At 39.8% G+C, this 12,902-nt stretch overlaps 1 protein-coding gene across 3 annotated transcripts in view; it reads right to left on the bottom strand.

The window, feature by feature from the left end:
- Nucleotides 1-12,902, bottom strand: part of Gpr155 (G protein-coupled receptor 155) — a 54,085-nt gene that overhangs the window by 24,240 nt on the left and 16,943 nt on the right. For all 3 annotated transcript variants that reach the window (XM_004660328.2, XM_045148249.1, XR_006636851.1), the window contains exons 5-8: nt 10,828-10,983; nt 7,800-7,883; nt 6,293-6,410; nt 20-104 (exon numbers count right to left, since the gene is read on the bottom strand). In XM_004660328.2, the coding sequence (XP_004660385.1) occupies nt 20-104; nt 6,293-6,410; nt 7,800-7,883; nt 10,828-10,983 (443 nt within the window). The remainder of the gene's footprint in view (nt 1-19; nt 105-6,292; nt 6,411-7,799; nt 7,884-10,827; nt 10,984-12,902) is intronic.

Below are 12,902 nucleotides of genomic sequence, written 5' to 3'. Positions count from 1 at the left end.
ACAGAAAATGATCACTTACCCCCAGCCACATATTATGATAATGCCAACAGGAATCTGTATACTCTCTCGTTTTTTCAAAAGAAACAAAGAAATTGCTAGAAGGCCTACAAACAAGAAATAAAGATTGAAATAGAAATAATTACTCATACATCAGGGACTTTGAAGGACATTATTTCCTTTTTAAAATCATGCTTTTTTTTCAATACTGTAGTGGTCCAGAATTTTTGGTATGTTTTTGTATTATTATTTGCTTGGAGTTTGTGTTTGATGTTTTGAGACAGTTTCAGGCTGGCCTTGAATTCCTGATCCTCTTTCCTCACTTCCTAGTGCTTGGATTATAGCCACACACCACCACAACTGCTTTATAGTAATCTGGGGTTTGCCTAAGAATTTCCTCCTAAATAAATGCTATCCACAAGGTATGCTTGTCCGTGCATGTCTTGAGAAAGAGTCTCTGGCCCAAGCTGGCCTCCTACTCCCTATGTGGCTGAGATGACCCCCAGCTTCTTACCTCCCAGTGCTGTAATTACATGTGTGTACCACCTCAGCTGGTTTAAGTGGTGCTGGGAACCACCCTCAACCTCTAGCATGCTAGGCAAGCACTCTCAACTAATTTCCATCCCCAGCCCTGTTCTCAATGTATTGAAGTAAGTTTTCTTAATTAAAAAACATTTGTGCAGGGGCTGGAGAGATGGCTTACCGGTTAAGGCATGTGCCTGCAAAGCCAAAGGATCCTGGTTTGACTCTCCTGGACCCATGTAAGCCAGATACACAAAGAGGCACATGCATCTGGAGTTTATTTGCTGTGGCTGGAGGCCCTGGCGTGCCCATTCTCTCCCCACCCCCCATTCTTTCTCTCTGCCTCTTTCTCTCTTTCAAATAAATAAATAAAATATATTTTTTAAAAAAATTGGTGCTGGGTGCCCACCTTTAATCCCAACACTCAGGAGGTGGAGGTAGGAGGATCATCGTGACTTTGAGGCCACAGTGAGTTCTAGGTTAGTTGGGCTAGAGTGAGATCCTACCTCGAAAAACAAACAAATAAATGTGGGGCTGGAGAGATGACTTAGCAATTAAGGTGCTTGCCTGCATAGCCTAACGACTCAAGTTCAATTCCACAGCCCCCGTGTAAAGCCAGATGCACAAAGTGGTGCATGTGTCTGGAGTTTATTTGCAAGGGCTCAAGGCCCTGGTGCCTCTGCCTGTCTCTCTCTTCTCTCTCTCTCTCTCTCTCTCTCTCTCTCTCCTTATAATAAAAATAAAACATTATATTAAAAAGCCAAAAAACATTTGTGCGTCTTCCTATCATTGTATTAGTACACAAATCTTATTGTATCCAAGATTTTTTTCAAAAGCCCAAATTATTTTCTTCTTTTGATTTTTGTGATTAGAATCTAAGCATAATTGAAGTAAAGGCAAGTTAAATTATAGACAGAACAATTCTAAGAATAACTCTACTTCGTTGGTGCCAATAAGTATAAGCATTTCCTATACAGGTCCTATTTTTAGAAAATGTCTCAAGTGTAGGAGTGAGTGAAGCTTCAAAGAAACATGATATGAACTTAAGGCAAATGTGACATGAACCTAATATAAGCACAAATTTTGCAAGTAGCTTTTTTTTTGAGAAGGAGTCACTATGTAGCCCAGCTGACCTCAAACTCTTAATCTTCCTCCCTCAGCTTCCTGAGTGGTGGAATAATAGATATGTGCCACTAGCTATAGCTTATTTTTAAGTTTTTTAAAAATATTTTTTATTTATTTATGTGAGAGAGATAGAGAGAGAGAGGGGTGGGGAGGGAGAGAATGGGCACGCCAGGGCCTCCAGTCACTGCAAATGAACTCCAGGTACATGCGCCTCCTTGTGCATATGGCTTATGTGGGTTCTGGGGAATCAAACCTGGGTCCTTTGGCTTTGCATGCAAGGGCCGTAACTGCTAAGCCATTCCTCCGGCCCTGTTTCTTAAGTTTTTGAATTGTCCTTACACTTTGCATGAACATCTATACCGAGTGTCATTTATTCATAGCTACAGAGTTTTAAAACTAGGGTTGGAAGGATCCTCTGTTTCAAATTATTTTAATTTTATACATCCAGAAACAAGGGTCTGCCCAAGCCATACAGCAGAGGACAGAGCTGTCTAGAAACCAGTCTTCTGAGTGACATAAAGTTCTGCAACTTAGTGTTCTTCAAACTCCCATTTGTGGCCCCCTAGGATTCCTAAGAAATATTTTTAAGGATATGGAAGTAAATATAACTTTAAGAAATTTTCAACATCTTTGGCTTATTTCAAAAATCACCTTTTTAATTTTTCTTTATTTGAGAGAGAGAGAATGGGCACACAAGAGCCTCCAGCTGCTGCAAATGAACTCCAGATGCATGTACTCCCTTGTGCATCTGGCTTACGTGGGTCCTGGAAATTAAACCTGAGTTCTTTGGTTTTGTAGGCAAGCACCTTAACCACTAAGCCATTTCTCCAGCCCCTAAAAATCACCTTTGTGTCTACCTTAATTATCAAGTAGAGCCTCATGATATCTGACCTTATATTTTGCTTTATATATTAACTTTGAGCCAAATGATATCACAACACAGTCTAAATGAATACTCTGTGGGAGTTTGAAGAAGTGAGATAACCAGGTTATAACCTTATATAAGGAAGTAAAAAACAAAACTCAAAATCCAGCCACTTGAGTTCCGCTTTACCTTTCAAACTGTGATTTACATTAGCAAAATAACCCTTTCTTATATCAATAAACACTTTAAGTTAGAATTCTTGGGCTGATAGTTTTGTTCTGATTCTAATCTACGCATCTGTTTTATAGGTACATGTAAAGAATTCACACCAAGGGCTGGAGAAATGGCTTAGCTGTTAAGGCACTTGCCTGCAAAGCCAAAGGTCCTGGCTTCTACTCCCCAGGACCCATGTAAACCAGATGCACAAGGGGGCGCACACATCTGGAGTTCATTTGCAGTAGCTGGAGGCCCTGGGGCACCCATTCTCTCTCCCTCCCTGCCTATTTCTGTATCTCTCTCTCTTTCTCTCTTAAGTACGTACATAGAAATAAAATATAAAAAAAGAATTCACACCTAGATTTCAGATTGTACAGATTAAATAACTATGCTAGAACCAACAAAAAGCCACACTGAGGTCCTTGAGGACTGTGACATGGATTAGGAGCAAGGAAACTTTTTTCCAATTGGTAGTTAGCTAGGGACTGGCCCACCAAAACATGGATGCCACTTTGTCTGCCCTGGCAGAACTAGAACTCTGTCTGATTCAGTATCACCCAAGATGGCCAAAAGCAATTCCTCAGCTATAGCTTCTTGTTTCTTCCCCAATTTCTAGGGTTTACCTCCTATAGGTGAGCGCTACCTAACTTAATGTTCCTCCAAGGCCCACCAGCAAACCAAGTCCTTCCCTACACACCTGAGCCTGATGAAGTTCATTTTCATTCTAATAAGATGCCTGATTCATATACATGGGCCTGAAACATGGATTTAAGTCCCTCTTCCCTTCCTTCCCCTCCCTAGGTTTCCTTTGGAAGAGACTTTTCCTTACATGAAGGAGATTCTCTAGGTTTCCAAGGGGAGAACGTTTTTTGGCTTGTGAGCTTCCCTGTTTGTTTTCCCTCTTAACTTTCCCTAAAATAAATCTCGTTATTTACCCTTCTCTGAGTCCGTGTTTTCAATTCTTTGCTAATATGGATAAGAACTCGAGGCTTTAGAGCTGCTGGCATAGGAGTTCCAACCCCACGCAGAGCTATCCCACATCCATTGTTTTTTTTTAATATCTTTATTTATTTATTTGAGGGGGGGCAGAGATAAAGAGAGAATGGGCACTTCAGGGTCTCCAACCACTACAAACAAATTCCAGATGCACGCACCCCCTTGTGCATCTGGCTTACATGGGTCCTAAGGGATCGAACCGAGGTCCTTTGGCTTTGCAGGAAAATGCCTTAATTGCTAAGCCATTTCCCTTGCCCTCAATTGTTTTTCTTTACCATCATTTTCCCCTCATTGCATTGATATACTTTAGTTTCAGGTTTTCAGTGTGCCAGGGAAATAAGTAACCAGTCACAAAGGTTTGTCTACTGTGTTACTGTGGACAGGACATTCACTAACATTCTGTTTTCTCATTTTTGCTTTGTGAAGAGCACACTGCATCTCTCCCTGAAGAAGCTGCCTGAATCCATTTAATTCTTTGGGCCTATTTTCTGTAATCCACAAAATGAGAGATTTAATGTAGACCAGCCAAAGTTGAAAAAAAATTGACAAGTTATACATTTAATATGCATTTGAAATGTTTCACTTAGCATATGAAGCCTGGGATTTCACTGACATAACACTTGAAGTTTAAAAAAAAAATGATAGCTGGGTGTGGTGGCACATGCCTTTAATCCCAACACTTGGTAGGCAAAGGTAGGAGGATTGCAGAGTTCAAGGCTACCCTGAGACTTACATAGTAAATTCCAAGTCAGCCTGAGCAAGAGTGAGACCCTACCTTGGGAAAAAAAAAAAAAAAAAAAAAGGTCTGAAGAGACGGCTCCATGGTTAAGGTACTTGCCTGTGAAGCTTAAAGACTCAGGTTCAATTCCCCAGTACCCATGTAAAGCCAGATAAACAAGGTGGCGCATGCATCTGGAGTTCATTTGCAGTGGCTAGAGGTCCTGGTGTATCCATTCTCTGTCTTTATTTCTCTCTTCCTCTCTCAAATAAATAAATTAAAATAATTTTTTTTAAAAGTAGCCAGGGGTGGTGGCAGATACCTTTAATCCCAGGACTCAGAAGGCAGTGATAGTAGGATTGTTGTGTGCCCAAGTCCAGCCTAAGACTACATAGTGAATCCCAGGTCAGCCTGGGCCAAAGTGAGACCCTACCTTGAAAAACCAAAAACCAAAAACTAAAACTAAAAATAAATAATAATCTGAAGGTTACAGGACCACTTTATTTGGGTCAGCGAATGCATAACAATATCTCTGGATCCTCATTATAAATTTTACTGAATAAATCTTAGGGACTAGATATCAGTTTGGTCCAACTATACTTGGAATCATAGTCTCCAGGTTCTTTTAACTTATATCTTATCAGATGCTAGGCAAGGTGTACTTGCCTTTAGGAAGCACAGACTATCTTCAGTTTGCACTGACACGTGCGTCCTCACCTCACAGTTGCTGCACTTCAAAAGGCTGTTGACTTGGAGGGACCTGCTTTTGATCCTGCAGGCATGGAATCAAAGGTTGCGCTCTACAGTGTATCTGGCAAGTCCTATCATTCCCTTCACGTACCATTGTCCAGGTTCAGAGTTGTGGAATGAATGCAAAAGTAGACACACTTTTACACAAAGAAACTAGAATGGCTACTTCTAAATATACATCAAAATAGCAATGACTTAAACATTTCACATGCCCTTTTTGGAGCCAGTTGAAATAAGACATAGGTTTCTTAGCTGGATGTGGTGGCGCACACCTTTAATCCTAGCACCAGGAAGGTAGAGGTAGGAGAATAGCCATGAGTTCAAGGCCACCCTAAGACTACATAGTGAATTCCAGGTTGGCCTGGACTAGAGCAAGACCCTACCTCAAAAAAAAAAAAAAAAAAAAGAAATATGTTTCTTATTGGGCTGTTTCCATATTCTTTTATTCTATTACTTTATTGGGTTCTTGCTTTCTTTTTCTTTCCTTCTCTTTTTCTTCTTTTTAAAATATATTTTATTTATTTATTTGAGAGAGAGACAGTGTGTGAATGGGCCTGCCAGGGTCTCTAGCCACTGCAAATGTCCAGACGCATGCGCCCCATTGTGCACCTGGCTTACGTGGGTCCAGGGGAATCGAACTAGGGTCCCTCAGGCTTTGCAGGCAAATGCCTTAGCCACTAAGCCGTCTCTCCAGCCTTTGTTTTTTTTTTCTTTTGAGGTAGGGTCTCTAACACACATTAGCCTTGAACTCCCTATGTGGCCAAGAATGACCTTGAGTTCAATCGGATCTTAGTGGTGAGCTCTGGGACAAATTCCCATTTTCTCCTTTTTCTACCTGCCTTTAACATCTGTCCCCTCAGTGTCACCAGAGGGGAAACTGATAACATTGGACCTGAGAAAAAGACCCTGAGGAAAAGGAGCATGTTACTGGAAAAGCCTGAGCCCAGGCAGAAATAGGAAACTTCACTTTTCAGATTGCTTGTGGTGGTGGGTACAATGCGCTTCATTCTGTGCTAGCAGACCTCAAATAGATCAGTAGAAGCGAAGGTCTTTTAGGGTAGAGGAGGGAAGAGACTTTAATGTCTGTGCATGGTCCAACTTACCTGTCCAAAGGTAGGTGCTATACAAGGAGCTGTACAATAAAACAAACACCAGAATTTGTCCAACAAAATTTTTTTCTTTAACAAAATTCCATATCATCATTCCGGCACAGACAATAGACTAAAGGAAAAATTATTAAAAGACTTAGTAAGTTGCTAAAAAGAGAAAAGCCCATGTGATTCAATATCAAAACAGAAAATAACTATTAAGTCAATCATACACACACAAATTTGATTCATAACAAATAAGTACTCATTTTAAACTATAGCTGAAGATCTTTGCTCTTCCCTTCTAGACATGCCCAGCCTATATCCCAGGATAGCTATGAATGTGGACCAAGACAAAACTCATTAAATTAGTTAAAATATTAAACAAGCCGGGCGTGGTGGCACATGCCTTTAATACCAGCACTTGGGAGGAACAGGTAAGAGGATCACTGTGAGTTCAAGGCCACCCTGAGACTACATAGTGAATTCCAGGTCAGCCTGGGCTAGAGTAAGACCCTACTTTGAAAAAAAAAACAAACAAACCCAAAACAAATAAATATAAATATATACACACACACACAAACAAAAATAAACAGAAAAATCAGATGTGATGCAGGCCTTTAATCCCAGCATTTGGGAGGCAGAAGTACGAGAATCTTCATGACTTTGAGGTCAGCCTGAGACTACATAGTAAATTCCAGGTCAGCCTGACTAGAGTGAGACACTACCTAAGAAAAACAAACCCACAAACAAACAAACAAAAAACACCTATAGCTGAGTAATTATCAACTATTAAATATTAGTTTTGCTAAAAAATTCAAACTTCAGGATAAAAATTTACATAAGCATTTAACAATGTATATATTAAATGAAATCAAATAATACACACTCTGGAGTCCACCTTTGTAATCAGTAATCATTCTAATGGAGTGTCCACCTGTGACCCAAGATAACTATGAATGTAGTCCAACACAAAAATTTAAATTTACTTAAACCATTATGAGATATTTTAACTCAATGTGTGGTTCTCAAGTGTGAACTGTATACATTACGTTATCATGTTGCAATGTCAACAGCTGGACCAATCACATGCAAGATTTAATTAGAAAAATGAAATAGTAAAAGTTCATTTTGTTATTGTTGTTGCTTTGTTTTTTTGAGACAGGCTCTCACTCTGTAGCCTAGGCTGGTCCAGAACTCACTGTGTAGCCCAAGCTACTTCAAATTTGTGGCTCTGTTTTTTCATCAGCCTCCTTAGTGCCAGTGTGAGCCACTACATCCAACTAATAGTGCAATTTCTGATTATTTCAATTATTTGTATTAAAAAGTACAAAATTATCATTAGTAGTCTCAAAGTTTAAAACCTACTGAAATATTAACTAAGTGCAATTAAACCATAACTGATTATATTTGATAATACTTTTGACTTTATAAGTGGGAAAACCTAAAAAGTAATTTTCTCCTACACAGCAGAATAATCCCTCAGAAAAGTGTAGTTATGAGTATATAGGAACATACTAACCTGAGCAACGAGCAAATTCGTTGTAAGCATATGGGGAAGCTGCTTGTATTTCTTACTCAAGAGAAGAATACCCAGAGACCAGATCTGAAAGACAAAGCGTTCAAGTTATTCATGCTTCTTAATTTTTATAATTACTTATTAATATATTTTTAATATTTGTGGTGCTGGATCAAAGACAGAGCCTCGGGCTTCAGAGATGGCTTAGTGGTTAAGCACTTGCCTGTGAAGCCTAAGGACCCCGGTTCGAGGCTCGATTCCCCAGGACCCACATTAGCCAGATGCACTAGGGGCACAAGTGTCTGGAGTTCGTTTGCAGAGGCTGGAGGCCCTGGCGCGCCCATTCTCTCTCTCTGCCTCCTTCTGTCTGTCATTCTCAAATAAATAAATAAAAATAAACAACAACAAAAGACAGAGCCACATCCTAGCCCTTGGTCTTTTAAGTCAGGGTCTCATGTGTAATCCAGGCTGTCCTTGAACTCAAGATCCTCCTGACACAGCCTCCCAAGTGTTGGAAGTTACAGGCATGTGTCACTATATCTCTGTCTCTGTGATTGACATTTATTTATTTTTAATTATTTTATTTATTTCTGAGCAGAGAGAAAGAAAGAATGAGTATAAGTGTGCCAGGGCCTCTTGCCACTGTAAATGAACTCCAGACGAATGCACCACTTTGTGTATCTGGCTTTACACAGGTACTGGGGAATTGAACCCAGGTTGGCAGACACTGCACGTAAGCACCTTTAACTACTGAGCAATCTCCCCAACCCCCAGTGATTAGTATTTTTAAAGAACCTTCTTTATTTTAGTTCCTAAAGATATTCCAGCCAGGCATGGTAGCACATACCTTTAATCCCAGCACTTAGGAAGCAGAGATAAGAGGATTGCTGTGAGTTCAAGGCACCCTGAGGCTACATAGTGAACTCCAGGTCAACCTGGGATAGAGTGAGACCCTATCTCAAAAAACAAAAAAAAAAAAAAAAAAAGAAATTTCAATGTTTTATTGGAATTAAGGGATTAATACTATAAATTACTACATCAAAAGTAAAAGTAGGCCAGGTGTGATGGCTCATGCCTTTAATCCCAGTACTTGGGAGACAGAGGTAGGAGGACTGCCATGAGTTCAAGGCCACCCTGAGACTAGTGAGTTCTAGGTCAGCCTGGGTTACAGTGAGACCCTACCTCAAATAAACAAAAAACAAAATAAAATAAGTAAAATTAGGGCTGGGAAGATGGCTTAGTGATTAAGGCGCTTGCTTGTGAAGCCTAAGGACCCATGTTCAACTCTCCAGATCCCACATTAGTGCAGAGTTGCACATGACCACTAGGTGGCGGAAGCATCTGGAATTCAACTGCAGTAGCTGAAGCCCTGGCGTGCCAATTTTCTCTCTCGCACTCTCTCTAAAAATAAAAATAAAGCCAGGGGTGGTGGTGCACGCCTTTAATCCCAACACTCCAGAGGCAGAGGTAGAGGACTGCCATGACTTCTAGGCCATCCTGAGACTACATAGTTAATTCCAGGGCCAGAGTGAGACCCTACCCCCCAAAAACCAATAAATAAATAAATAAAAATTATATTAAATTGAAAGCATAGAAAGATCCCATAGTTAACAAAGTATGACAAAATTAGTTCTTTATGAATTGATGTCTTAACCAGGGCCATGTTCTGAATATGCTTACCTTCAGTGGCTGATGTGGTATGCAGGGTTACAGTCAAGTATTTAGGGAAAAAAATATTGTTATATTTTCTAACTTTTCTCCTTCTTGATGTCTACCACACTGGCTCATGAGGAATCTAAATACCTTCTGGCTATCTTCTTCAAAAAAACACTTGTTTATGGTTAATCCTTTTACATTCCTCATATTTAAAAAGATTTGAGTTTCTTCTCTCTCTGTTTTTTCCCTAGTACTGGGGAGTGAACCCAGGGGCCACACATGCTAAGCACATGTTCCACCACGAAGCTGTATTTCAGCCCTAGAACTGAGTTTCTATTCCAGCCACATAGTGGCCAGGTTAAGTATTCTACTTCATTTCTTCTTTCATCCCTCATTGTCAAAAGAAGTTTACATGTCTCCTTCCCCAAATGTCCTCTTTTCAGTGGACACATATTTTTAAGAATTGGTGGTAGACATGGATTTCCTAAGAATCACATTAATCATGCATTTATTTGTTGCTAATATACACCTACATCTCCACTTCTTTTAACAATAAACTTAAAAAAAAAAATCTAGGGGCTGGAGAGATGGCATAGCGGTTAAGCGCTTGCCTGTGAAGCCTCAGGACCCCAGTTCAAGGCTCGGTTCCCCAGGTCCCACGTTAGCCAGATGCACAAGGGGGCGCACGCGTCTGGAGTTCGTTTGCAGAGGCTGGAAGCCCTGGCGCGCCCATTCCCTCTCTCTCCCTCTATCTGTCTTTCTCTCTGTGTCTGTCGCTCTCAAATAAATAAATAAAAAATTTAAAAAAAAATCTAGTATCCTGACTGAATTCAATACACAATTGGTCTAATAAGATAGTCTAGTTAAAAGCTTAATTACTTAATTTGAGCTAGCTATATTTAACTTGAGAAGTTAGCTAAGGTTTCATTTATGTAAAGTAGATGATTAAACTTGATCCCAAAAGTCTATTCTGACCTTATGATTCTACAACAGCTAGTATTTGTATGCTGGCCATTATTTACAAAATACTTATTTCATTTATTATCTTGCATAAAACTCATGGAAATGGGTGAAATGATTATCTTTACAGCTGAGAAAACAAGCTTAAGAGAGGTTAAAGGTAACTCCACCTAGACACACAGCTAGCTTGTGACAAGACCATAGGTCAAATCCAGTTCTGACACATGCCTTGTCTATTATACAAATCTTAACTCCCAAGTGGAAAGAAACTCGGTTACTCGAAAGACTAATATCCCATTTATAGATAGGCTTTAGTTTTCTCAATTTTATAAGAAAGTAGATTTAATTTTTTTTCTATTACCAGTTATCCTCAAATTCATTTCCCTCATTCAGTTTTACACTGCAACACACTTACCAAGGAGACCAGGCTGATAATACTGATGTCAAAACTAACATTCTGGATAGCATATGCTAATGGCTTAGTATCCATGGTAGGAAAGGTCAGTAACCAGGCAGAAACATACATGATTGGAGCAGACACAAATGTGCTTATTACCATCCCTGAGGTTATCTGCAAAAAGGAGATCAAACTAAGTCACAATAGTAAATAACTCCTTTAAAATTTAAATGCCAACAACACACTAATGCATTCTAAAATAAAAGTGTCAGTAAAGACATTACAGAATCCAGCATGTAGCCTAATATCATATTTCCTGTTTGTAAGAGCCCTTAAAAGAAAGCATAGGGGGCTGGAGAAATGACTCAGTAGTTAAGGTGTTTGCCTGCAAAGCCTAATGACCAGGGTTCTATTCCCCAGTACCCACATGAAGCCAGATGTACAAAGGCACATCCATCTGGAGTTCATCTGCTACAGCTGGAGGCCCTGGCATGCCCCCCCACCCCACCCACACTCTTTCTCTGTGTCTTTCTGCTCACAAATAAATAAATTAATTAAAGAAAGAAAGCATAGGTACATTCTCTTAGCCTTTTTCTCTACTCTAGGTTCAAATGATATTCACATATAACAACTATGACAATTTCTATTGATGACTATCTTCCATACTTTTCATAAAACACAGAAAAGTAATTCATAAAGAAAAAATTACCAGACCTGTTAAAAATAAAATCATGAAACTGACCTACACTAAACAATTTAGCTCCTTCCTATTATATTTCAGAACCCTTTAGTGCTGTAGATAGCACTTAGACTCTGTTAATGTATTTACTACAGATTAACATGTGGTACTTCTCGAGATTGAATGAAGTAGTTTTTTTTTTCCCCTCAAAATTTCAATTTACACTCTGTAAATAACTTTAAGCACAGACACAAAGTACCTGAAACTAAAATATGACTAATTACAAAAGCATGGATGAGCTGGGCATGGTAATGCACACCTTTAATCCCAGCCCTTGGGAGGCAGAGGTAGGAGGACTGCTGTGAGTTTGAGGTCACCCTGAGACTACGTAGTGAATTTCAGGTCAGCCTGAGCTAGAGTGAGACCCTCCCTTGAAAAAACAAAAACAAACAAACACACACACAAACATGAGCTCTGAAAAGATGGCTTTGTTTAAGGTGCTTGCCTGCAAAGCCAAAGGACCTCGGTTCAATTCACCACATGGGTCTGGAGTTTATTTGCAGTGGCTCGAGGCCCTGGCTTGCCCAGGGCTCTCCATCTGCCTCTTTCTCTCTTAAATAAAGATTTTTTTTTTTAAGGCATGATGACAGGCTGGAGAGATGGCTTAGCAGTTAAGGCACTTGCCTGCAAAGCCAAAGGACACAGGTTCAATTCCCCAGGACCCACATAAGCCAGATGCACAAGGGGATGCAAACATCTGGAGTTTGTTTGCAGTGGCTGGAGGCCCTGGCATACCCATTCTCTCTCTCTCTCTCTAATAAAGAAATAAAATTAAAATGATTTTTTAAGCCAGGCAAGATGGCACATTCCTTTAATCCCAGCACTCAGGAGGCAGAGGTAGGAGGATTGCCTTGAGTTCAAGGCCACTGAGACTATGTAGTGAAACAGGTCAGCCTGGGCCAGAGTGAGACCTTACCTCAAAAAGAAAAGAAAAAATATATATATTTTAAAAAGCATGGATGAATGAAGTCCTTAGATTAAAAACAAAGCACTGTTATATGATTTTTAAAGAATACCTTCTTATTTACAATTAAAAGCTTAAAAAGATGGTCAGGCGTTGGTGGCGCATGCCTTTAATCACAGCACTCAGGAGGCAGAGGTAAGAGAGGATTTGCCATGAGTTCGAGGCCACCCTGAGACTACATAGTGAATTCCAGGTCTGCCTGGGCTAGAGCGAGACCCTACCTCAAAAAACCAAAAAAAAAAAAAAAAAAAAAAAAAAAAGCTTAAAGCTATCCATTCTCATTAAAGGAATGTTGCTTTCTGAGTTAAAAAGTTTATTACTCTCTGGACCACAAAAGCAAACTTAGGGGCTGGAGAGATGGCTTAATAGTTAATGCACTTGCCTGCAAAG

Source organism: Jaculus jaculus, chromosome 4, assembly GCF_020740685.1.
Source record: "Jaculus jaculus isolate mJacJac1 chromosome 4, mJacJac1.mat.Y.cur, whole genome shotgun sequence".
Classification (NCBI taxonomy): Eukaryota; Metazoa; Chordata; class Mammalia; order Rodentia; family Dipodidae; genus Jaculus; species Jaculus jaculus.
This window is presented reverse-complemented; position numbering and strand designations above follow the sequence as displayed.